General features: G+C 43.5%; 1 protein-coding gene across 5 annotated transcripts in view; it reads left to right on the top strand.

Annotated features, from left to right (window-relative positions):
* The window catches only part of LOC146189022 (uncharacterized), a 63,848-nt gene that overhangs the window by 14,605 nt on the left and 22,236 nt on the right, over positions 1-27,007 (top strand). For 3 of the 5 annotated variants that reach the window (XM_084603942.1, XM_084603944.1, XM_084603945.1), the window contains 6 exons: positions 529-558; positions 1,880-1,957; positions 10,503-10,532; positions 15,262-15,291; positions 15,390-15,419; positions 25,355-25,435. In XM_084603942.1, the coding sequence (XP_084460068.1) occupies positions 529-558; positions 1,880-1,957; positions 10,503-10,532; positions 15,262-15,291; positions 15,390-15,419; positions 25,355-25,435 (279 nt within the window). The remainder of the gene's footprint in view (positions 1-528; positions 559-1,879; positions 1,958-10,502; positions 10,533-15,261; positions 15,292-15,389; positions 15,420-25,354; positions 25,436-27,007) is intronic. The other 2 variants (XM_084603946.1, XM_084603943.1) reach the window with 2 other exon arrangements.

The raw sequence follows: 27,007 nt of genomic DNA on the forward strand, positions 1-27,007 counted from the left end.
ATGGCCGCAGCATGCGAGGTGTATCAAGACGCACAAGCGACTGCACATTTGCAGAAAGGGGGCAACGGAGCGTTGTCGGACGCATACGGATCACGTTTGCATACAGACATCGGTGCTGGCCTTTGTTACGGAATGAGAAGCATGAACAGCACCTTTACCAGCAAGGAAAGTTCTCTCTTCTGTCAAACACATCTCAATACACTGAATGTCTTCTAAGTTGCCTTATTTCATTTTAAAGCTTACGCCAATAAATGCTTTCTATAGTCTTTATAATCCCCTTAAGAAAGTTAAAGAGCAAGCCCTTTAATTATGTCTGAGGGTTCTTCTATAGTCTTAAAATTAGCTATATACGAAAGCATTTATTGATGCAATATGTCTGAAAGCAAAGCGTACATAGCATTTCATTGAAATCTTGCCTCCTTTTCGCTTGTGAGTGGAACCTGCACCCTTCAGACGCACCTATTGTCCAATTTTAAGCGCCAGAGGCAATGTTCCTATGTAATATGTTTTAATTTTTTTTCATTACAGGGCCTGAGGCTGAAAGCACCAAAACTGAAGGTGCGGTTTGTACGCTGGTTTACCCAAATAAATTCCAGTCAATGTTTCTTTCTCGGGCTTGTGCAGTCATGGCATGCCACAGTATTTAATATAGCAGGCATCCTACCAGAAGCCTCCAGCAGTAAGACCATATGTCGCATGGTGTTTTGCCTGAAAACTCGTGTATTCCATTTCGTCGATCATCCCACGAACGTTGGACTCTTCAGGAATACTTGTTTGATTCCCTGAAATAACTGCATGACGAGGTGATCCGTCTCATTAAATAGTTATCAAGTGCCCATCAAGAGCGCTGGTTTTAAAACATATATGAAAAGAAGGAGTATACATATCGACAATAATATATATTATTTACTCACTTCCCCCAGCAGTATTACAGAAGCGGGAAAGCCTATATGAAGGAAAACATAAGTACCGCCAACCACAAAAAACAAAACAATATAGCATCAAAATGCAGAAAGAGTATAATCTCACAGCACCAAATAACAGATTTTGTGCTTGTAACACAGAAATGAGAATAGCAATCATCTTAACACACGCAGTTCCTGGAACCTATGTTTCATTAGTGCATACTAATTGGGAAAAAAGACAACCGAAAACGCTCGCTCTGAAGCAATCTCCCGCACATTAGTGTTGCGATCAGTGCGGTCAGAGATATCGTAAGACGTCAGTAGACATTCTTTTTTCGCTCTCGAGGGTTCGAATTCTTCAAGCATATTAAAGGATTTACCTAAAAAGACCAATAATTTTCACTAGGTAAACGAAAATATCTGTTATGCGAAGCGGATCTTTCGCAGCTCTGTATTCAACTTATTTAACCTTTTTCTGCTGACCTAGTTGAAATGTGAAGGAATGACCTAGGAATTTAGATTCTTTAACTAGACGTAACTTCATGCCATTCAGATCATAACCCTTCCCGTGTGTTTATTCCAAGTAAATGCATACGGAGTTTTATTTGTATTTAGTCTTATATGTCAGGTTCCACACCTTTGGATGATCTGCACAACTCTTGCACGGCCTATTTCTTCGAACAGTACGCAATTTCCGGCTGTTAATAGAATTTAATTTAGATGCCATCATACACGTCGCTGATGTACGGCTAGAATAACTACGCAATAATAATGTGTCGTTTTAAGGAGCCATTTATATTCATGCAGCGTTTTTACCATGTTATTTCTGATTATGATGAAATCAGTTAATTCATGACTGCACACGAACACGTGCCTACAGCCGCTTTTTGATAATTTTTATTTTAGTTATATTCTCATAGGAAATCGCGTTTTCCAGCACGGTACCCTTATAGCAGGCTTTTCGAACTTTACAGGAGTTACTCCTCCAGCACCCTCCGCGGAAAACACCAATTCTTCTGCTGATGAAGTTACCAAGACACCAGAGATTCCAGGTGAGCACTCGAAGATTGATCTGTTATTTTGAGCCGCTACACAAACTGGTTATTGTTCTACCATAATCTCGGTGTTCTCACTACAAAGTCTCTATAATAATCTCAGGTAAAGTGCACCAGCTCATTAGTTTCTAGCCGGCAGTTTCTGCCGGTGTTGCTTAATTGTTATCCGGAGTCATTTATAGGTAGAAATATTTACGTTATTCCGAATTTTTGAATCATTTTGAACATTTTTGTGACCATAGGGTCACATTTATGCACGACACAATAATTTTGACAGAGGATTTCAACTTGCCTGACAGTGTTTGGAACAAACCTCTCCTTGACAGCATTCTGAACAATCATTCTCAGCATACGTTTGACAAAATGCTTCCTAAAAACATAATACAAGTAGTCAACGAGCCTACTCGTATTACTGACTCTAGTTCTGTACTGAATTTAGTCTTTGTTAGCAGCTGAACTGAACATTTTGCAGTTACTGCTGAGTATGGCATACCTGATTACAAAATGGTGTGCTTCGCATGTGTTTTCAATGCTGCATATTTTTCCGTTTGTACGACCTGAAACTGTGACAGATTTTTGATATGCAAATGACGAACGCGTGCTAGACTATCTTCATCGGTGACTAAGAGTTTCACGGGCCTGACGTCACTGCACTATATATGGCACCAATTTAAGGAGATAGCGCCATCATTGTCTCGACAATTTTGTACCAAAAAAAATCAGGAGGTGTAGATAAGTAGCACCATGAATTACACGATGTATCTTAAAAATAAAATGGAAAATGAAGCGTTTGTAGCCAAGTGGCATCTGCCAGCAAATCATTGATCGTTCACGGGCGAGCAGTACCAAGCGGCACTATTATCAGGTGTTTTGGAGCCATTTATCCAAAAAGAGAAAGCCAGTGGATCAAACACTGCATGGCGATGTTATCATTTGTGACATGGAGGTTATCGCGAATCATTTAATGAATATTTCCAGATTCTTTTTTTCCATTGCTGTCAGATATGCGCAAAGGGATATTCTCCAGCAACAACACAATGATGCGTGGGACTTGGCGTCATCAACTGGCGTTTGTACGATGGTTCTGAACATAAAACTGCGATCGACTCTAGGGCCATATAACATCCCCAATATATTCCTCTACCATTACGTTGAAACGTTATCAAATTTCTTTGTCGTTATTTTTCGAGCATTCATTTCATAGGCAAACCTTCCTGATGGCTGACCAACAACTCTTATAGTCCCTCAAAAAAAGCAACTCCACCTTCCTCTAGAGTTATCCCCCTTTTCGTTGCTATAATGATGTTGCAAATGTTAGAACATATCATTGCCAATTACGTTGCTAATATCTGAATAAGAAACGTTTTCTAACCCCACTTCAGCTTGGCTTTAGGAAATTATACTCAACTGTAACTTAATTAGGTTCAGTTCTGCACAGCTTCGTAGAAATCCTCCATACACCGTGCAAAATAGATGTATTTGTTTTTAGATTTTACCAAAGCGTTGGACCTCGTTTCACATAACAAACTATTTTTTGAACTCAACTTCGCAGGTCTACCTTATTTGTTAATCAAATGTATTAACGTATACCTCACTAACAAAACTCAGTTTGTTTCTGCTGGTGGTGACTCTTCACGCTCCCTCCCGGTAACATCTCGAGTCCCTCACGGAAGCGTCCTTGGCACTTTATTATTTTTTATGTATATAAACGTTTTTGTTTACGTTATCACAGATCAAGTTCAAAATAGGCTGTTCGCAAATGACTGCCTTTTATTCACCGAAATCAAAACTTCGGAGGACGAAGTAGGGCTTAACTCTAACCTCAACAGCATTAACGATTGGTGCTGCAGATACTATATAGAAACTAAGTACTGAACAATCAGTTTACATGAGAAAATCTAATAAAAAACAGAGTTTATTTTATCAGGACCGCCCATTATCACGGTGTCTAACAGAAGTAACGCAGTACAAGTACCGTGTATCAGTAACAGTAAATAAAGCCTTAATTTGTAATGCTCAGATATCTAACATTTGTGCCTCATCCTTCAGCAAACTGCATTTTCGTAGATATAAATTAAAACACACCCCTTTCGTAACCACGCTCGTAGCTTATACATCAATCGTTAGACCGAAATTAGAATATGCATGTACAGTGTGGGATCGTTTCACTGAACCCAACATCCATGCATTAGAAATGATTCAACGGAATGCAGTTCGTTTTATTTTGATAAATTCCACACTACCAATTCCCCTACACTTTTAATGAATGCAATTGCATAAAAAACACTAGAAAATAAATAAAAAAGATATTTTGCGAAAAAAATTTCTTTTATTGTTGAAAAATAACGTGCCAGTAATGTGCCTGGACTCTTACATAAAACCTCAAGTGACGTGATTACCCAGACATCGCAACGCCCAATCCTTAACACCTTATCGTACGAAAATCAACTTGTTTAAATACTCTTATATTCTATTGACAATAAATGAATGGAAACAGCTTCGTTTGAGTGCACTGGTAGCCACTGAGAGCATTGCCAGTTATTCATAAATACTTTTCAATGCTGTATGCTCAGTTCTGGCGATAAACTGTGTTCAATTTGCTTATTATTTTTTTAGGTGTTTGAATCATGCACGTGTAGCCTTAGGTTTATCTTTTAAGTTGTGCGCTGAATATTACGTTGTTTATTATCGCATTGTGTTGTCCTTCCTGCCTAGTTCTACCAGGGCTGGCAGTGAGGAATAAAAATATAAATAGAACCCTGCCTCGTGTTGGGAACATGCTTTTTAGTAATAATGTTTTTAAGTCGCACATGGCTGCCAATTCCGGTTGCTGCATCTTTACCATACTCATGCTCTCTCCTCGAAGAAGTGTTTTTGAATTTTTTAGATTTATTTCGAAGAAATAAGGATAATTATTAAGGGGAGAATGTCTCAGAAGGAATTTAAACACCATGGTGTGGAAATATATACCAACGGCAGGAGTATTGAGAGAAGGCCAGAGCTAAAGAGAACATCAGTCCCGTCGACGAGACAACAAAATGGCTTTTATAAGCAGCACGCGGTAACAGACAGAGACAAATATCTGCAGCAGGGCTGTATCGAGCTCGCATTCAATCTAAGCTTTCAAAGGTACGCTTCGACATTGGATTTGTACAGATTCGGTAGCGAATGTTTCACATAAAATAGTCTTTTCTCCGAGACAATAGGTTAGGCATAAATGAGTTGAGGTTCTAACAGCCTCCCTTTTAGCGAGTGCTGGATTGGAGGATATAGCAGACTAATATAAATTTCAACACTTTTTAGGCCTCGCTACGAATGGCATATGCTATTTGAAATTCATATTCATGTAAAATTTGAGAAACAAGCCGCACATGTCCGTTCTGACTGTTAAGCTCACAACTTACACAGACTTATTTACAGCATTTTTACCGCTTCTATTCAACTTTATGTACTACCAACTTGGCGAGTCAGTAGCTATTAAAATGGTACTGCCGCTTCAGAGCTCAACTTTACTTTAACCACTACAACTAGCTAGTGTATTATGAATTCGAAGAAAAATACGGGTCACATAATGTACAAATACGGCCACATGGTGTGTTGCGCGCGTACTGGCCGTGATAGAGCTGTATTTCTCGGTCCGTAGAAACATTCAGGTCGATTACTACAAACGTAAATGGAAGCCGTTATTATTAGTCGGGCGGAGCGAAAAGAAGTTTCACAACAATGGTCGTTTGCGAGCGAGGATTGTATTCTTATTTTAAACTTATTGCCTTGCCTGTGGTGTCCTGAGCACTAAAAGAGCGGTTGCTGGCGGCATCGAAAGATTGGGGCAGCCAATTCCCTCTGAATGCTTCAACAGATAAATATGCTTAAGCTCTATATGGCTACGAATGCTGCAGCGTTCACGTTTGCTATCTCAATATACGTTTTCTTACTGATTTCAGTGAACGTCGAATAGCCTATAGTAATCCTTCCAACCGCCTCTTCTTTCGTAAGAATGGCTAAATAAATTTGATCTGTTATTTAACTTCACAGAAAGACACGACCCGCACAAGAATTATTTCTCTTTTCGCACCCCTCATAATTTTGCGTTAACCTTTCTCTCTTCTAGGTGAACGTGTCCCTAATGAAGGTGCGTTTCAAAGCTTCAGTCAGAAGTTATTTAGTTCTCTGATGTGATTTGCTGCCGCTTACCACAAACGAATTCAATATTGACTGTTTGTGGTCTTAACAGTAACCTCTCAGTAATCTTCATAAAATGAAAAGTGCAAGAACATAAAGGATAGATGCCCTTTTCAAAAGTGTAGCAGTCGCTGAGGATTCGACTTGTCTGGGATAGAAGAAAACATGATGTCGACCTTGGATACTTTAGCGGCGGAGGCAGGTCACGTGTGTTCAGTCAGAGTTTGCGGACATTAATCCAAGCGTTCGTGGTGGCTTTTCAATAGAAGTACAACCAGCAATGGGCTGGGGCACGCATTGACAGTGTCCACGAACTAACGAAATAGTGGAAATTACTCAAAGCATCTAACTGAAGAACGAGTTCAAATTGGGGAGGAGTAGCAGGAGGAGGAGGAGGAGGAGAAAACATTTATTTACGATGATATGATTTGGGAAGGGAGCTGTGTTTGGTTGTGGAGCTGAGTGGCAGATCCTATACCGGGACGCCATTGGCCGCCGCTGCTTCCCGAGCTCTCTGAACCAGGACACGCTGGGGGAAGTTCCACGCCATAAGGCACTAAATTTTCTGTCACTTATGAAAGACAAGCGCTGCTTGAATTTTAGACATTGGTAAAAATTGGGCACAAATGATTCATGTTATTCATTCACTGTTCCTCATTCAGCAGCTATAAGCACATGCTAGGGTGCGATAAATAATCTCATTCGTTAAAATGAGCAGGCGTTGTATGTGATTTTCAATCAAACCTTAACTACATGCGTCCATACTACGTATTCTGCTTTTGGAATTTATCGAGCGACTGCTCCCTGCACAGGCCGCAGTATTGATTTTAAGATAGAAATGCTCTTTGAAACAGGGCCGTTTTCTGCAGTATGAATTCCTTATTTTTATTTGTATATAGACTTTTTCACTGGCCACAGATGAGGCATTGGACATTTCTTTCGCTTCTTCTCGAATATAACAGAACGTTTAAACAATACTTTCGTTTTATAACTTGATTTCAATGGACATTCTGATACTGTTACTCGTAAAACAAACCCTAGGTTTGTTAGTAAGAAAGATTCCCATTCCAAGAACCAGACGGCACCCCTACTTTCACGTTGGCACATGCTGAACAAGTGTGCTGGTTGGAAAGCCAGCATATAAGCCCTGAAAACGATTTCATTTCATCTACGTAACCTTGCATGGCTATAATGAGACCTCTCTTAACTCTACAGCATTAGTCTTCCGTTTAGCGAAGGATTCGCCACCGGAGCCTGGCGTGGACAGACCATGAGACAGAGAACTTGACGTCACTCGTCAAGCGGTAAAATTGAATATAATTAACGCATAATTATACTTCTGCAATGGGACTCACGTGTCCTTATTACATCTAAGTCGATAGAGTAGGTAAGCTGCGCTTAAACAACATTTAGCAACTATCTTGAATCACTAGTCAAGCACGCCATTCCTAAGCCAAAAACGTAACCTATATGGCTTGCTTAAAGCGGATATTGCATTTATGTCGTATGGTTTCTCTACTTTTATGATGGCTTACCTCCAATCGGCTTCAGCGTATGATATTTGGCTTCGCGATTTGACTTCTAAAGACTCACAGGTGCTCCTAGCTACGTGCGGCGCGCGCGGCAGCTGCTGTGAAAAGGGTAGTCTAGGGAGCATCCATACTAACGCCCTTCTTAGGGTGGTTCCAGTAAAAAGCTGGTTCCAGTGGGTGCCAGATTTAGTGGGCTAGCCAATCTATCTGGACAGCGGTCACTAACTCTAGCGGGACGCCTCCCTTTTTCACAAAATCTCCAAATAACTTATAAGAAAGGAAATGCGCAGCATCGAGTCACACTTCTAGGTGGACGCCTGAACCCCGCTATAGAAGAAGCGAGGAAGATGGCAGGAAGATAAGAGGAAGAGTTGCCGCATTGGAGGGAAAAGGAACGTTTTAAACCACCCGTAGATGTAAAACGAGCTCTTGTATCACACAGAATACTTTCGTCTTTCCGTTTCTCCGTCGAAACGCGGCCGCTGAAGTCGGTTTTGAATGTGGGTGCTGACGAAGTTATGTCAGTACACGTTAGAGATGCCCAGTTGGTCTAAATTATTACGAAGGCCACCAGTAAGGTACCTTATTCTCTCTTTCTTATTCCCATCGTCTTGCATTAAACCTATAATAAACATAGAAACTTTGACAGCTCATTTCAGTGATAATAAAACTGTGTTCGTCATGCAGCGTGAATATATAACATAAACATTGAATCAGCATTATGTCATTTAAAAACAGAACTATAGCTCGATACTCGGTGCAGCAGCGTTCAACCCCTCTTGCGTTTTCACGTAATTTGGCTGCTTCGGACTTTTACAAAACGCGTAGACGTCAGAGCGTAGAGGCGGTAGTTGGCAGTAGTTGAGAGAACAGTAAGCCACCCGTAAACTGCATATCGCTGAGATCAAGTGAGTGCGAAGGAGCATCAGCAATAGGGTTTGCTGTGAAGTAACGTACACATGCAGAGTGTAGGGCTGCTCGCCGGGCAAGCTGCTAAAAGTGAACGAGTGATTTTATACCCTAAATTAGGATTTTAAGAGAACCAATCTATTTTTCTTCGGAAATTCCGAATTTCCCCTACAATATCATCCGCATTCCAGTAACACTTTTCCGCTTATCTAAGTTGCTGTCATCCCTCGTTAAGGCTGGAAAAAGTTCGAGTTTTTTTTTTTTTTTTTTTTTTTTCTGGGGGGGACCTGTCAGTGTTGCAGGATACGCTGTCACGGCAAGCTGTAAGAACAGTAGCAACTTCATACGCATAGGGTCGTTCATTTGCTTCTCTCATTTCCCTGTGTATACTTTCTTGTTTGTAACAGGGGAGAACGAAAGCCAAAATAACTAGACTAAAGACCACGTATGCGAGCGTTACAGTGTTCGCGCTGTTCGCGTTGTGAGTCTGTTCATCTGACTGTGAACATCAGTGATCATTTAATTTGGCGGCGGTGCAACAGTCTATTTAAGGAATTTTGTTTTTCTCTATAGAGGTTATCATCTCATCCTTTTCAGTTGTAGAATACAGTAGTGATTTATTAGCACTTATTTACTTCATCGTTCCTGACAAAGTGAACAATCCATGCACTTGCTTATATATGCCAACCCGCAATCTGTTGCTTAGTAATCAATATTGAATTTTCAAGAAAAAGTTGCTAAAGTTAAAATATATGTTACTGTAAGTAAAGTCCGCAAGGCCCCCTTACAAGAATAATTGGTTCATATATGTCTAGACAGAACACTACCCTCCTATGTATGTGATGTAAGAAGTATCCTATAAAAGTAACGGCCTAAAATCACCCATTATAGATAAGAAAAAAAGATTTATCGGGGCTTACGGTGTTCATACCCCGCTAAATCGCATTTACCTGCAAAAGTTACTCGTTAACATTTAGGAGCTTGCCTTGAGAGCAGTTCTACACTCTGAAAGTATAGGTTACTTCACCGAGCTCTACTCAAAACCCATACTTGACTTGATATTCACTATGGCGTTTGTAAAAGCCGAGCCTCAAGACGCCTATGTACGGGTCATCAACGTGCCCTGAGAAGGGCGCGGGCCCAGGCGCTCAGAAAGCTGACCGCACACATCGATAGCGGAAGACAGACTGACCCTCCTCACTCTACGCGGGAAAAGTGTTTATTCCGCTCTTAACCTTCCCGCTTCTTCCCCACGTAGAGCGGTTGGGGCGCCGTAGAGAAGACGCTCGTGGTAATGGGAAATAACATGGCACGCGACCATGAGGCATCGTCGCACTGTAGTTCTTTTATCGTTTCTCTGTAAAAGCTTTCGTTTTCTTGATTTCCTGTTTCGTCAAATTGCAAGATCACATGCAGCGTGGACATGCTGAAGGCGTAACACAGTTTCGGTTTACAGGATCTGTGTTGTCTTTCATGGTTTTTTATAGATACGAATTAAAGAAGTGGTGCGAATGTAAATTGTTTTATTGTTTAAGGTGTAACCATTGACTCGCTGGTCTCAAATAATTCTTTTTTCTGAGATCAAAAATTTTGCCTCTAAGCCTCTAGCTTCGAGAAAGGAAGAAAAAAGCTCATTTTAAAGTATTTCAATGAAGAACTGTCTGACACGCTGGGAACAACTTGCTGTAATTTAGAGAAGCAGTAGGCCACCCGGCGCTTACGGTGATAGAATATAATTCTTGCGAATAAGAAGCGGATGTTCTACCAGAAATCCATGGCTGAAACTGTTAGTTTTTTAATGCTCCCAATCACAGGTTCTCTCTGAATAATAATATTGCAATGAATATCGAATATTTTTTGTTGTTGGCCACTATGCTTGCCTTAATCTCGATTCGCTTCACTATTTTCATTTGTTTAAGGTTGTAGAAATGAAACCTTCAGTCCTGAAGGTAAGTTCAAGGTTTACTTTTATAGCGTTTAATTAAAGGCATCGCTCACGCGCTCGCTCCGCCGCTCATTTTCTTTGCCTCTGTCCTAGATTTTTTCCGTTTTTGGACTAGCGCACTTTGAACGGAATAAACAGGCACCAAAACCCCGAATACACACAAACGTACACTCTTAATACAGTACAAATGCACTTGGTTGTCTTCTAAGGATTGTAGGGAAAAGAAAGAACGCTTTTTCGCATCAGCCACAACGTTGCAATCTACTCACTGCTTCAAGCCCAATTTTTACCCCCACAATCTCAAATCTTATAAATTTAGAATACACGAAGCGCGTCCTCTGCCATAAGAAACAATGTTTGTCCGAAACACAAGAAGATGCAAAAAGCGAAAATTACTGTTAGCTGGAAATCTCTCCAATATGTTTCGCCGAAATTGACGTTTGTAATTTAGATAAGGTTATCCGAGCATGTATTCAGCTGTACAGATATTCTAGAGTCTCTGAACTATACATTATGGTTGCTGATGCTGCTAACTATAAATTTTCTTGTTTGATGCATCTGTCACCCTAATTTGAATCTCCTTGGGCTTCAGGTCTCTGAAACTGCAAGCAACAAAGCAAAACTTAGGTATAAACATAATTTATAAACATTAACATAAACATAAACATAAAGGGAATATCCTTTACCATATCTGCCTTTCCAGTCCAGGTCCATCGGCATTGTTCCTTTACATTCACCGCGTGTTTATCTTAACAAGCAACAGAAAGGTGACATAGCCGCAAGAGGGATCGCTAATATACCTTAGAGCCTGAATAAATCCGTCCCTGCTGATCTTGCCTTCAATGATAATCGCATAAATACGCAACTACACAAGCACACAATGTAAATATTTTCTTCATACATTTGTTTCATCCTTCCATATGAAAGAAGTCAGTGCATCTTATAAATTTTTCGAGCCATAAATGATTGTTTTGCGGTCACGTGTGGGCTTAAAACTAGGTAACGGTTTTCATTATAATATATTACCGAAATTGCGAACGCAACGCAAATTCATCGTTAGCGGATAGTGATAGCACGAATATGCACACTGTTATGTCGGCTTGTCAGCGAGGTATAGTATAGTGGATCTGCTTTCTCCGTTTTTCATCTTCTTAAATACGGACAAAAGAGAGACTTGAATCATTGATAAGATTTTGTTTTTAAATTTTGTTACGCCCGCTTCATCTTGTTTACATACTGGATTTTTCATTTTTGCTTTTTTTCGTGTTCACGCCTTCCACGTAAAACGAACTCCCCCAGGACACGGACCGAGAGAGAGAAGTCTCGTGCTCTTAGTTAAGCCTTAGTTGATACGCGCCTCGCCTACCACATCCCGTGGCACATGACGATCAAAAAATAAAAAATAAAAAATAGGGCAGAAGCTGACGGCCGCTATACACAATGCAAGTCAACGAATAAAGGGCAACCAATACTCGCACACACGAATGAACTTCTTAACATTTGCATGCACAACGAGCTCCAAGAATGATATGCACAGGGAAGAAAAAACAGCGCTGTTGGTGAAATTACGTAGAATTTCAAAATTCCGTAGAACCTCTACTACGCGGTGACCGAGCCTTTCTTTTATGATATAGCAACCGCCTCATTAAGACGAACGCCCCATCCGCATATCCCCATACAATGTGGTGATTTCCCATAAAAATATCAAATTGAATAACGCTATCTTCGACAAGACGGGCCCAGTGGCGGTAGTCGCATACATGAACCTCTGTACAGGCCGGGAACAACTACAGCAGCCGACACCCAGGCATCTCCAGGCCAGAAGCTCTTAAAGAGAACGGCTTTGTTTTCGCGGTCACCTGATGACCGGCTGCGTTTGTCGCATATTTGCCGCTACTCAACCTCCGATAGCCACAGCCCAGAAATCTGAAAGCTTGCAAATAGACAGGACTTTTCCAAGACTCATTGTGACTTCAAGCAGCCAAGTTCATCATCATCATCATTTATTGACCTTTAAAGACCCCTACGAGGGGTATTACATAAATGAAGCACAGGTGCAGTAAATCATACGATGACAACATAATAATAAAACGGCCCCGCCGGGGTGGTGCAGTGGTTATGGCGCTCGACTACTGTGCCCAAGGAAGCGGGACCGAATCCCGGCCTCGGCGGCTGCGTTTTGATGGAAGCGAAAAGCAAGGCGTCCGTGTGCTGTGCGATGTCAGTGCACGTTAAAGAACCCCAGGTGGTCGAACTTTCCGGAGGCCTCAACTACGGCGCCTGTCATAGCCTGAGTCACTTTGAGACGTTAAACCCCACAAACCAAACCAACTAAAATAAAACGCAAACCCAACTGTTACTACATCAGAATTGCACGTGTAAAGACAGCATTTGCAGGAATTTTGAAGCATCTCATCTAATTACGATACATTCCAGTATTGAATTCCATTATTGAATGACAAGAGGAAGGATTGACTTGTTAAATGCAATTGAGGAGCCATGGAGTCTTAAATTATCAGAGTTGAAAAGACGGCGCTATGTTTGGAGTGGAGGAAGCAAAAGGGAGTCTCGAAGTGAGGAAAAACAATAGTACAGTTTATGGAACAATGATTAAACAAGCAATTTTACGCTTTTGGGCGAGAAGCTCAATTTCGACAGGTAATATTTTATTGGTCATGATATACCGGGTGTCATGGAGGAAATAAAGCCGGTAGCGCGGTTTTGGACGGCTTCTAGGCTACTAATTAAGTAAGCTTAATGTGGGTTCTAAATTGGGGATGCAGATTTTAGTTTGCTACGGACGAAAGTTTTGTAGGCGAGGCTGCGAATGAAAGAAGGGGAAAAAACTTAGGTGACGTCTTATAAAGCTGAGTGTTTTCGATGCATCGGCAGCAATATTTGTGAAAAAATAATGAAAATATTTATTTATTGAAAAAATAATGAGACTTGCACGGCGCTAGGCCTCAAAGAATCACAGGGAGTGTGTAGACGCTATGAACTAGCTAGACGCCCCTCAATCATAACAGTGGTCAAACATTGTGAGCATACCACTTGCTCTTGAAGCTACCGCGTCGTCCTGGAGACAGGGCAGTCGGCTACCCTTAAGAATGAGCGCGCTCACGCGCTTACTTGGAAACAAACTGCCAAGTTGTCTTCGAGAGGGTCAGGGCTCAGCCCAGGTCTAAGGGCTCGCTTTAAGGAAGGAACTTTCTATGAAGAGCCTGAAAGCGGGCACGCAAGGGTCGTCGCATATCCCCTGCTTCACCGCGCACTCTCCCGAAAGGAGGCTGTCGTGTATCCGCGCTTACATGCATCTTCCACTCTCTTCAAAAACATGTCTGAGGCTTCTACGGTTCCTCCGCAACAAGTAATTCCTGTAGGAGCGCGACGTAACAGGCCACTATCCGTAGCAGTTGAATGAAATTGTCGAGAGCGTCGACTCTCCCTTGCCTCGTTGTCAATTTTTATTGGGATAGAAATACTGCGCCAGGTTTGGGCCCCCGTCGCGTCGTCCCGGGAAGGGCCACGTTCGACCTTAAGCAGCCGCGAAGAAGAAAAAGAACGCTCGCTCACCGGCGGCTAATACTTTCGCTCCACATTGGGTTCAGGTGCATTGAACCCTTCTTATTTATATTTGTGCCTGGTAGCTTACGCTCTCGCGTTTTACACTTAAAGGATAAGCTTAAGTGTACCCAATAATGTAGCACATTACACTGATAGTGTGAGTTGTCGTCCTTCAAAAGACTGAAGGTACATTTATTCTCGTGAATTGTATTCTTCTGTATCGCCCCCCCCCCCCTCCTGCCTATAGCCTGACATTCAGGCTGGTAGTATGCAATGAAAAAAAAAAATAAATGAATAGCGGAATAATGTAGCAGAAAAAATAAGTTTCCGCCGTTGCTATCGCAATTCAACTCAGTTTAACCACAGTTAAACAACAACTGTATTTTCTGCCCCCTGGTGCACTGAACATAGCAGCGATGTCTGGGTTTTACATCTCAGAGGCTCAAGTACACCGGCAAAGTTTTTAACATTCCCTTTCGGCATTTCCGAAGTATCTTCTTTTTCTCTCCCTTCAATCTAATAGTGGTGCTAAAGCATTTCAGTAAATTTGAACTACGCTTCTCTGCACCATGGTGTTTTCCCCAATATAACGAGGGCCATTAGTGCTGATTTACAAGATATCACTACTGAGCATCCCAGAACCGGTCAGCATTTGTGTGTTTTCTTTTCACTATGGAATAAATCGTACCTAATTCTATTGAAATATTTGTTTAAAAACATGACTCACCAGTCGTTGGCAAGAAACTGTTTTGGTTTTGGTAAATGAACACCGTATGAATGAACAGTTGAACCTCAAAGTTTCTACGGACCATTTACCACCGCCATAGTTTGTCTTCCGATAAGAAGCCTATTTCAGGTCAATATGCTTCTCAGTGCTTTTTCGATCCCCGATACTCTTTGTCTAAACAAACGTCAGCAGCTTTTTATGATTTGAATCCTCAATTACTAAAACGTTAGACACAGTAAGTCATTTTAAGGCTCTTTGGAAATCTAAGACTTCCCTTAACATACACGACTATTGTTACTAAGCATGTTCTGTCTCAACCAGAATATTACTCTATTTTGCTTCTATTTGGAATAGGCAAAGTTTACGTTCGCTCGTGCCTACTGTTCAGCCCTAACTGTATCTGAGCGTGATGCTAATTTATATTATTTACGTTTTTATTTAGGAACCGAGACTCCAGCCACAGCAACCGACGGTAAGCTTCCAAAGTTTATTTTTTAGAAATGAAGCTAAATAAATTTTGCACTCGGGGCTTCCCCTGGTCAAACTTACTCTAATTTGTTTTGCTTTCAGGCTTCGATAAAGAAGTGAATGGCACTGAAGGTATGTATCGTGTGCTTTTTGACTAGACAACTATCATAATCGGCTTTCAAGGACTCTCTCTTATGTCGTACTGTTTTCTTCATGGCCTCCGTGCACAAGTGCCATGATTCAATTTTCCGCGCCTGTTTCACATTGGGAAGAAGCAGCGCCAGGTATCACCGGTGAGGTGAGAGAGATAAATTCGCATGAGATTTGCATAACATGTCGCCACCGGAAAAAAGATGTAGCTGTGTGCACACCGCATGCCAGCGATCTGTTATACGGTCTAAATTGACTATTTTGGTCGGCCATAATGACTGTACAATGGCGTTTTCAGATTTCTCAAAAACGATTCTCTCAGCAAGGTTTGGATAAAAAATCTATTTGAAATCATATATTTATTGGAAACCTTATAAGTTGCCTATTAGAATTTGATTAGGTGCGTAGCTATATTCATGGTTCAATTTGTTTCTGACGCTGTCAGTGTAAAATTGTATAACACAAATGTTGCCTTTCAACTGAAGTATGATTTCTATCCATAGCTTTGCGCATATAAACGAGTTGCAAGGTTACTTTAGACATCTGCTTCATGTGATGAGTGGGGGTCAGCCACGCTGGAAAGTTCTCCTTAAAAACTCGAGTGGGAGCTTAAGCGTTTATCTAGCGGCATATCTAGACACCGCCCAGATGTTTTTTTTCTAAGAAAAGTGAGAGTGCCTTTCAGTAGACCTTACAAAAAAACTTCTGATTCTTATACCGGCGTTTACTGCCTTTTTTAGTTGGCTGCTTCAGTTTCTTGTACGACGACAAACAGCGGTAATGCATATAAGTGTTTTGCAGATTGAGCTAGGGAAGCGGAGTCATTAGCTTAACTTAGATGAGAACTGCGTGAGTGGGATGCAAATAGTCACGGCAGAAGAAAAAGCGGAAAAATAACTGCCTCACAAACAAGTGAACTATACCCAAGTGCTCTGCACTAACAGGATCGACGGAAGAAATTAACATGAAATAAACGTTCCAAATTTTGTTTGAAAACGCTGGATGTAAAAACATTACATTAGATACACGAACGTCTCCGTAAACCTGCTAACTTAAGGATGCAAAGGAGGGGGGGGGGGGGGCACTAGGAATAAGAAAAAATTACATTTCTGACCACTGATACAATAAGTGCGTAGTAAAAATTGAAAACTGCAAGCAATAATACTTGACGCAACAACAAAAATAAAATTAAAAAGAACAGGGAAATAAAAAGAAGAGAAATAGATTCAACAGAATAAATTTAGTAAAGCAAAAATCAACATGTACACGTCAGAAAAACAACGGATGAAATGCAGACCAAGCTCTTAAGAAAACTAAGTCCAGAACTCGCAAAGCATGTGGCATAGCTTTACCCCTGGTATATTTTCAAGCTGGAGTTTCACCCTGTAATTTGGCTAGCCACTCGGAATGTCTCTCACGCTCGTCTTAGGAACGTCGCAAGGGTATCGCGCTTTTCGCTTTTCTGACGGCAAGCACTTTGTACATTTTTGTGAATGCATGTGAGGAGTCCCTTTTATTATTGGGTTAGCTCTTTTACGATTTTGTGTTTTGCGCGAAACTACCCCGTGATTATATAACGGTTATGTTTCCGAAGCACCGTAGGTTTCAATTTAGTACTTGCCTCAGTCATGCAAAGTAGGCAGTGGCTACATCTAATATTTCGAATAATGCCACTGCCCACTCGCCCCTTCCTGACTATTAAATGAATGTGGCAATACATTTCATATTAAAAATTTCACAAATCGCGCAGACATGCCCAAGCTACGGCAGATACTGTAAATGTGACAACGACCACAAAGAACGTTCCTGATATACAAGAAATCATGACGAATAGTGAGTTTTTGTTAGAATCACCTCCGATCCTTCTACGAAATGGCTAGAAAGTGTTCGCAGTGTAGGCAAGCATTGCAGTTATATAAGCTCAACAGAAGTGGCCTCACGTAAAATAAATATCAAATTTATTTCGGTGCATGAGCTCAGTTTTCTTGCAAGTAGCGCTAGTGTAAGTAAGTATACTTAAGGCACAAGAACTATTGTAATGAAATTGCATTAGATATTGGTGCGATAGAAATTACACTCATTAACAATGTGAAAAAAAGATTTAGGTATTTTTTTGCAACCATATTTACAGGCGAATGAAGTTAATCGTTTGTGAAGAGAGATTGTGGCGACCGAAGTGCATGTTTTTGGGCTAACAACCCTACATCTGCGGAAAATATTTGACGCTGCCGGCACTCTTTGTCTGTACACAATAGTGCCTAGCTACTAGTAACCAATTTGCATTAGTCAAGTTCGCTGACTAGCCCGAGGCATGTTCCCTGTCCGACGTCGAAATATAACTGGACATAACCATAATGAAAATAACCGATGTGCCTACAAATCCTAATGGGACATACCCATAAAAATTGTTTTGCCGTGTTTAGAGGTCGAACGTTGCTTTGTCTTTTGCTTCAATGTTCCGAATGGACGGAAAAAGAAGCTCGAAGTACCCCATGGAAGTTACATTTGAGATTGCTTAGCATACCATGCGGTACCGGTGAACTCAATGATGATAAATCGTCTTCAAAGCCAGTATCCAAATTTCGTTCTGCCTAATCCGATTCACGATCCTACCATTTCGCTTCCATCTTTGGTTTAGTAGAATGAGATTTTTGTACCTGCTGCAATTTCTTGTATGCAAGACTTTTGCACGATGTAGACTGACAACTATGCTTGCATAGAGCGCGATGAAAAATAGACCACTGTAGAAACGCAGATATATAATTTGGGCTAAATAACGCACACTGCATAACGCGCAAAACAGAACCAAACTAAGCGGCTCTTATTATTGCAACGTACGCCCTGAAAATCTAAGAAAAAGCTGCATAAATGGTTAGACCTGCGATGGTAACACGATGTGGACTACGTTTGCTTCTAGTCACATCTCCAATGCATAGATAAAGTATTGCTTAAATAGTAATTCCTAAGATGCCTTATAAGGCTAAATGTGCAAACAGCTACTTGCCTTGTAATTTTTAATTAAGCAAATTTTTTTTATGTGAGCCAATTCAGGTCTTTTTTTTTTTCAGTTGGCTTATATTTTGTGAACAAAATGTATAACATACTTTTTCAGTTGCGCAAGCACAGTGTCGAGGATATTGTAGATAATTTCCATTTTCTTGAGTGAGCTATTTCTAACAGAGAATATTTATTAAGGCGAAACCCTTTCTTGGCTAGTCAGTGGAGTAGCCGGAACAGTGTCCACAAAAAGTGTGACATCGAAGTGTATGATATTGTAGTGTGCAACAGCAGCCGCTAGGCGGCAGCTCATCGAGAGTCTCGTGCGCGGACTGGAAGAAGTGGTCTCGTGGCGTTCGAGAAGAAGCTGAAGTCGGCTGCTGTCTCTCAGTGCTCTCTGGACCTACTCTTCTGTGCCTTCTAGGTCAACCCCCCTATTAAAACCAACCTTCTGGTTACGGGCCTAAACGGCTACGTGACACTGGTGGAGGTGAGGCCTTGAATTACATGTCTCGGGCCTCTCGCAGCCGCTCATCGAGTCCCACCCGGCTTCCGCTCGTGTCGACACCCGTTCATCGCTGCAGCCGTCGCCTCCGAGGTCTGGCGCCGGAATTCGCTCTTCTACCTGAACCGACGCCAGCTGATCAGCAGTTCCAGACTTCTGTAATGGCACAGGCAAGTCAGCACCAGTTGCTGCTTCAGCAGCCTCGTACGCCCCCCAGTTTCCATGGCGCTACTGGGGAAGATGTCGACGACTGGATCGACCAGTTCGAGCGAGTGGCGCAATTCAATCAGTGGAGCCCTGCTCAGAAGCTGCACAATGTGTATTTCGCCCTTGAGGACTGCGCAAAAACATGGTATGAGAATAGGGAAGCCAGAATTCAAAGCTGGGATTCCTTTCGCCAGCAGCTGCGGGACACTTTTTCCAGCCATGACCGCCGTGATCGCGCACGCCGCCTCCTAGAAGCTCGTGTGCAACTACCAAACGAGAGCGTGGCCATGTTCGCTGAGGACGTGACGCGTCTTTGCCGACGGGCTGATCCCGACATGACGGAATCAGCGAATTTGCGCCACCTGATGCAGGGCGTAAAAGAACCCCTCTTCGCTGGTCTGGTTCGAAGTCCACCTCAAACCGTCGCGGACTTCATCAATGAAGCTACCCTCATTGAGCGAGCCCTGCAGCAAAGATACCGGCGCACGGAGTCTGCCTGTGGTCAGCCCTTCAGCAGTGTGGCCACATTGAACGGATCCACTGACGATCACTCTCTGCGTGAGCTGATCCGCGAGGTAGTTCGCGAGGAGCTCCTCAAGTTCAACCTTGGATCGCCTAACCCGACTGCCGTGGCTGTCACCGAAGCCGTGCGGGAAGAAATACGTCAGACATTGTCCCCGCCTGAGTCACCGTCGGAGCCACGTTCTATGAACTACGTAGCGGCTCTTCGTCGGCCTGCAGTGCCTCCTGCGCAACAGCTTCGATTCGAAGCACAGCCGCCACCCACTTTGCAGCCACCGTTCTACCAACCGTCCTTCCAGCCGCCATACCAGCAGAGCCTCGTCATACAGCCGTCCGCTCCTCAGCCACTATACTACCAGCCTTCCTACCAGCCACCGCCCCAGCAGAGCCCCGTCATGCAGCCACCGGTTCGGAAGGCAGACGTCTGGCGCACTCCTCGCCAACGGCCGCTGTGCTGCCACTGTGGGGAACCCGGCCACTTGTACCGTCGTTGTCCATACCGTGAGCTCGGTCTTCGGGGTTTTTCTCGGGATTCCCCGCGTCCCCGGGTCGGCGAACGCCCTCCAGAAATCGAGGAATACTTCGCAACCCGTGCAACCTCTTCAAGCAACCGTACACAGTCTTCTCCCGCGCGCTACTCGTCACCTAGCCGCCGTGATTTTAATGATGCGCCGAGGCGCCGGTCGCCAAGCCCACACCGGGGAAACTGAAGGCGGCGACCTCAGGGGGGCAGGTTGCTGACGAACGGAACCGATATCCCGAAGACCCCCCGTGACGACTCAGTCCGATGCTGTGACTAGGATGCCGCCGCCGCCACATGAATCCGAAACTCCCAATCAACCTCAAGCCGATCAAGTTGTTAGCGCCGACCTTTCCGTTCTCGTCGACGGACACCCAGTAACAGCTTTGGTAGACACTGGAGCAGACTTCTCAATAATAAGCAAAAATTTCGCAGATCGGCTCTCTAAGGTGAAAACTGAATGGCTGGGGCTGCAAATTCGTACTGCTGGCGGTCATCTTATGACGCCGATCGGACGATGCACTGCCCGAGTAACCATCGCCGATTCAGCCTTTGTAGCCGTTTTTGTTATCCTGCCACACTGCTGCAAGGATCTCATACTCGGCATGGACTTTTTACGTGAGCATGGGGCAATTATTAATGTTCCTCGCCGTACTGTAACGTTTTCGACGCTTGAAACGATGACCGCTGACTCAGAAAGACGCCACGCACCTTTACGCATCGTTGACGCGGATGTATTCATGCCGCCGCGTTCGTCTGCTCTCGTCGCAGTCAGGTGCGACGATCAGTCCTGTGCTGCCGGTGTTGCCGAACAGAACATAGAGCTTCTGTTACATCATGGAGTCTGTGTTGCACGCGGTATAGTTCATCTGACTAATGGCCTAGCTCACGTGTTGATTACGAACTTCGGGAACGAACGGCAACGCATCGCTAAAGGCACCACGGTAGCTTACTTTGAAGGTGTCGCAGAAGCAGCCCACGGCTGATTTGTTCTTGAGACCAACACGTCTGCCAGCCAAACGCCCAACTTCGACCCTGATGTGAATCCCGCTCTATCACCGGCAGAGAAGGACAGACTCGTTGAGCTACTCTTTCAGTTTCAAGACTGCTTCTCATCCGCCTCCGCGGTTAAACAGACGCCCTTGACCAAGCACCGCATAATAACCGACGACCGCACCCGACCAGTCAGACAGAACCCCTACCGAGTGTCACCGCGGGAACGCGAAGTCATTGCTCAACAGGTCGACGAGATGTTAAATGACGGTGTCATCCAGCCATCGAGGAGTCCCTGGGCTTCGCCTGTTGTCCTCGTTAAGAAGAAAGACGGAAGTTTAAGGTTCTGTGTGGACTACCGTAAGCTCAATCAGGTCACAAAAAAGACGTCTACCCGCTGCCACGCATTGATGACTCACTAGACCGGTTGCGCCATGCGCGCTACTTTTCATCGCTTGATCTCAAGAGCGGTTACTGGCAGATCGAAGTCGATGAACGTGATCGCGAGAAGACAGCGTTTGTCACGCCCGATGGACTTTATGAATTCAAAGTCCTACCTTTCGGATTGTGCTCCGCTCCAGCGACATTTCAGCGAATGATGGACGCAGTTCTATCTGGTCTTAAATGGCAGATGTGTCTAGTCTACCTGGACGACGTTGTTGTGTTTTCACCAACGTTCGAGGAACACCTCCAACGTCTCTCCGCTGTGCTACGGGCTATCAGATCTGCCGGCCTCACGTTAAAACCACAAAAGTGTCACTTTGGCTATGAAGAGCTCATGTTCTTGGGCCACGTCGTCAGCCATCGAGGAGTTCGTCCCGATCCCGCTAAAACAGCTGCCGTCACCAAATTCCCTACTCCATGTAACAAGAAGACAGTTCGCCGTTTCTTGGGCCTCTGCGCCTATTACCGCAGATTTATTGAAAACTTTTCACTCATTGCCGCTCCGTTGACACGTCTCACCCGGGATGATGTCACCTTCACCTGGACGGACGAACAGCAAAAGGCATTCGACGAGTTACGGCACCGCTTGCAGACAACACCTGTACTTGCCCATTTCGATGCGAATGCCGAGACTCTGGTCCACACAGATGCCAGCAACGTGGGTCTAGGCGCTGTACTCGTCCAGTGGCAAGACGGTGCCGAGCGAGTTATCGCATACGCAAGCCGGACTTTGTCCCGTGCCGAATCAAACTATTCAACCACCGAAAAAGAATGTCTGGCCGTTGTATGGGCGGTGATGAAATTTCGACCCTATCTTTATGGCCGGCACTTTCGGGTTGTGAGTGACCACCACTCTCTGTGCTGGTTAACAAACTTGCGAGACCCCTCCGGACGCCTTGCACGATGGAGCTTACGGCTACAGGAGTTCGACATGACCATCGTGTATAAGTCTGGACGTCAGCACAACGACGCTGACTGCTTGTCCCGTTCACCTGTCGAGGCTGCGCGGGAAGACGAAGAACCAGACTTTCCCCTTATTGCAGCCGTCGACGCGCTCACTGTTTCGCAGCAGCAACGTAATGATCCGGCTCTCGCACCACTTATTGGTTTTCTAGAAGAGCGCACTACAGAAATTCCCCGTCTCTTCGCCAGAACGCATTCGTCGTTTTGCATGCGAAACAATGTTTTATACAAGATCAACTTCGCTCCGACGGGAAGAGATTATCTCCTCGTCGTAGCAGAGTCTCTTCGCGAAGAAATCTTACAGGCATGTCATGACGAGCCCACCGCGGGGGTCACCTGGGGTATGCTCGAACTCTGGCCCGAATTAAGAAGAGTTATTATTGGCCAAACCTTGCGGCCGCAGTACGCCATTACGTGAGAACATGCCATGATTGCCAGCGACGAAAAACACCGCCTGTGAAACCGGCCGGTTTACTACATCCTGTTCAAGTGCCAAGATACCCATTCGAACAAGTTGGCATGGATTTGTTGGGTCCTTTTCCAATTTCTGATTCCGGCAACAGGTGGATAATTGTCGCTACAGATTACCTTACGCGTTACGCTGAAACGAAGGCCCTCCAGCGTGGTACGGCAATCGAGGCAGCGAAATTTTTCATCGAACGCATTGTCCTCAGGCACGGCGCCCCGAGAGTTATAATAACGGACCGAGGCACTGCTTTCACTGCCAAGCTACTGGAATCTGTCATGCAGCTAAGCGGCACTACCCATCGCAGGTCAACAGCCTACCATCCACAAACTAATGGCTTGACGGAACGTCTGAACAAAACTCTCGCCGACATGATGTCCATGTACGTGGATGTTGAACATCGGTCTTGGGATGACGTCTTCCCGTACGTCACGTTCGCGTACAACACGGCGCAGCAGGAAACAACGCAAATGACGCCTTTCTCCTTATTGTATGGCCGTGAAGTTTCGACAATGCTCGAAGCCATGTTGCCCCACGACGGCCGTGACCTCGAAGTTGGCGCCGAGGAGTTCACTCAACGCGCAGAACAAGCGCGACAGCTGGCGAGGGCACGCATCCGGAACCAGCAAGGTCGAGACGCCCAGCGGTACGATCACCGCCACCGTGTAGTGACTTTCGAACCGGGCGACAGGGTGTGGCTCTGGACTCCGATTCGACGTCGGGGACTATCCGAAAAACTTCTGAAACAGTACTTTGGCCCATACAAAGTGCTCCGTCAGCTGAGCGACGTGACTTACGAAGTGCTTCCGGACGGCTTTTCTTCTACTCGTCGTCAGCAGAAATCCGAGGTTGCTCATGTCGTGCGCATGAAACCGTACTTTTCGCGAGAAAATTAGCGCACCGCCTACCGCATGTTTCTTGCTTTATTTTTTTTTCTTTCTGCTTTTGAATTCATCAAACTCGCATTTACTTTTTTTAGAGAGGGGGGTAATGTAGCGTGTGCAACAGCAGCCGCTAGGCGGCAGCTCATCGAGAGTCTCGTGCGCGGACTGGAAGAAGTGGTCTCGTGGCGTTCGAGAAGAAGCTGAAGTCGGCTGCTGTCTCTCAGTGCTCTCTGGACCTACTCTTCTGTGCCTTCTAGGTCAACCCCCCTATTAAAACCAACCTTCTGGTTACGGGCCTAAACGGCTACGTGACAATATGTTGTATGCACAACAATGATTAAAGATATTTCGTTAAAATTTTAATGAGTAATAGTTGATGTGTAATGAATACTAGTTATACTGCAAGGTTAAATAAAAAAAGTTTTAATTATCGGGAGATAGCTAAATAAGTATATTATTCAGTGTTGGTGCTGAATGACCGAGGTGATAGGCATAGCGACGCTGGTAACGGCCAGTGAGATTTAGCGATATAAACATAGTGACAGCGGTGATCATCATTGTGGATAATGATATACAGTGATAGAGATGTAGATGGTATTAGCACAGCAGTGATGGTATATATATATATATATATATATATATATATATATATATATATATATATATATATATATATATATATATATATATATATATATATATATATATATATATATCTATATATATATATATATATATATATATATATATATATATATATATATATATATATAGTAATTGTAAAAAAAAACGGAGTACTGGCAATAGTAGGAGAAGTGGTAACAGATATAGCGATAGTTAATGATAATGGTAGCTGATAGGGATAGTGATGGTTATAGTATGATAGTTAATGATCGTGGTAGGTGATAGTGCTAGAGAAAATAATAGTGCCATGATTAGTTATAGTGGTATGGGATGACAGATGCAGCAATGGTGATAGCGAGAATAGCAATGAAAGTCCGACTAAGATAGTGATGATGATAATAATCGAAATTGGATATCAACGTAAGGTATTTAGTCCGTTAAGTTTGTGGGTTCGAGGCCGGTAATGTAGAGGATTCTAGTGCGAGCTTTCGTGTTTTGGGCTCTTAAACGCTCCTAAACTGCAACCGAAATTCAACTCTATAAGAATATCCCACAAAATACAACTCCATTCATGAGACGTATTCCTGAAATCTTACACCGAAAAAACACAAGCCGCCGCGCACCTGAACTGAATTTATGTGAATGTAGCTGAATTAAATACCAGGTAGTGGGTGAACTACACAAGGATTGCAGTTCAGTGTTGTAAAAACTGATCTAAGGAGAAAGAGACGAGAATTAAAATACTTTCAATTATCTCGGAGCTACAGTAATACAATTTCATGAACCTTACAGGCGCAGAAACAGAACCAACAACCACTGCTAGCACGACTATTTCTACAACCACGGTCCCAACGAGTGAAACTGCCAGCAAAAGTAAGTGTTTAAGAATTATTGCACTTTTATTGTGCGTCGTTTTCGGTTTGACATCCGCGACATGCTCGACGTCTGGATTGCAGCCACGTCTGTGCACCAGCTTTTAATAGTTTGCGTAACTTAACCCACGTAAAAATTTAAAATAATTTTTGTTCGTGACCCAGTTTTTAAGACTAAATGATCAACGGTGTAAAGCTCCTGTGTGCCGAATCAAGATGCTTATGCATATATTTCCTAGTATGTAAAAATATAGTGATCGATAAATATTTTACTATTTTCCCTTCACCGAGCATTTTAATGTAAGTGTACTTTTCCCATTCTGCATTTTAAAGGATGTTACTTCCATGGATGCAATGTGGTAAGAGTTCCCGCTCATGTTGAGGTGGTCTTAGCGGGGCTTAGTTGTCGACTTTGTTCATTTTTGCACAGCAATAAAACCAAGGTTTGGCACATCAGCGATACGTGCGGCTTTTTCATAATAACGGAAGAATATTCTCGGCATAGAGCTCTCGACCGGTTTCCCTCACTATTTTGTAATTTTCGGTGTTCGTGAAGTAACGAACATTTTCCACATATTTGCTGAGGGAATAGTAGAGACGCAGATTACCAGCGTATAAATTCGTTATGAAACTCCCTTCTTTATCAGTTGCTAGTTTGTATATATCGAGATAGGTTTATTCATGTTGACTTTGGAATTTGCGTTTGGGTAGGCTATACGCAGTCGTTCACTGATTCAGTATCGGCTGCAGTCGGAAAGTGAATTCTGAATGAAAATTTTTAGACCTGTTTTAGATGTAGGGTGCTGAGTCAGGTGAAAAGCACGATACGTCAGTAGCGCAAACAACGTCAATAGCGGCCACCGAAGTCATGTCAACCAGATGACTGAACGTTGTTTAGGATGCTACTCATTTTCAGCGTCTAAAACATATGGCAAGGGTGAATAACTTGTGAGATGGGGTTGAGGGTTGTCTTTCCATTTACGATATTATCAATATCATCGGTGGACACTTTCACTAGATGTCTAACTCCGTGATCTTTTTTGATGCCAGGACTGACGAGCATGCGAGATTTAAGATTTCCTGAATACATTTTATGCACATCTCGCCTGGAAGCTGAGCTCTCTGAGAAAGGATTTGTTCAGCTCGATGTTTATTCCGATCAGAGCCACCGAATGCGTATTGTCTGCGAAGCGGTCCCATGTCGTGCAACTGTCCTCGCTGTGGACGTGAAAAGTTAGGGCCATGTCAGGAATGGAGAAAACAACGTTGACCAGCTTTACGAACGAGTCCACAAGTCTCACGCGGCTCCTGAAATACTGCCGTGAATTACTAGGGTCGGTTTTCAGGAGCGCCGTCGGCGTCAATAGGCATTGCAGGCACAAATGGTTGAAGGCCAACCACACAGCGACATTGGCGCTGTTCAGGACGGGTATCCGGTTTCAAATGAACGTTTTACCTTTCACTGGTCACCCCTAAGAAGCAAGAGTACAGACCACCGCCGTGTAACTTTCCTTCAGCTCGTGTTCTACTTAGTGTTCAGTGACGCTACATTATATATATATATATATATATA

This window comes from Amblyomma maculatum, chromosome 5 (assembly GCF_055883805.1).
Source record: "Amblyomma maculatum isolate TAMU_Amacu chromosome 5, ASM5588380v1, whole genome shotgun sequence".
Classification (NCBI taxonomy): Eukaryota; Metazoa; Arthropoda; class Arachnida; order Ixodida; family Ixodidae; genus Amblyomma; species Amblyomma maculatum.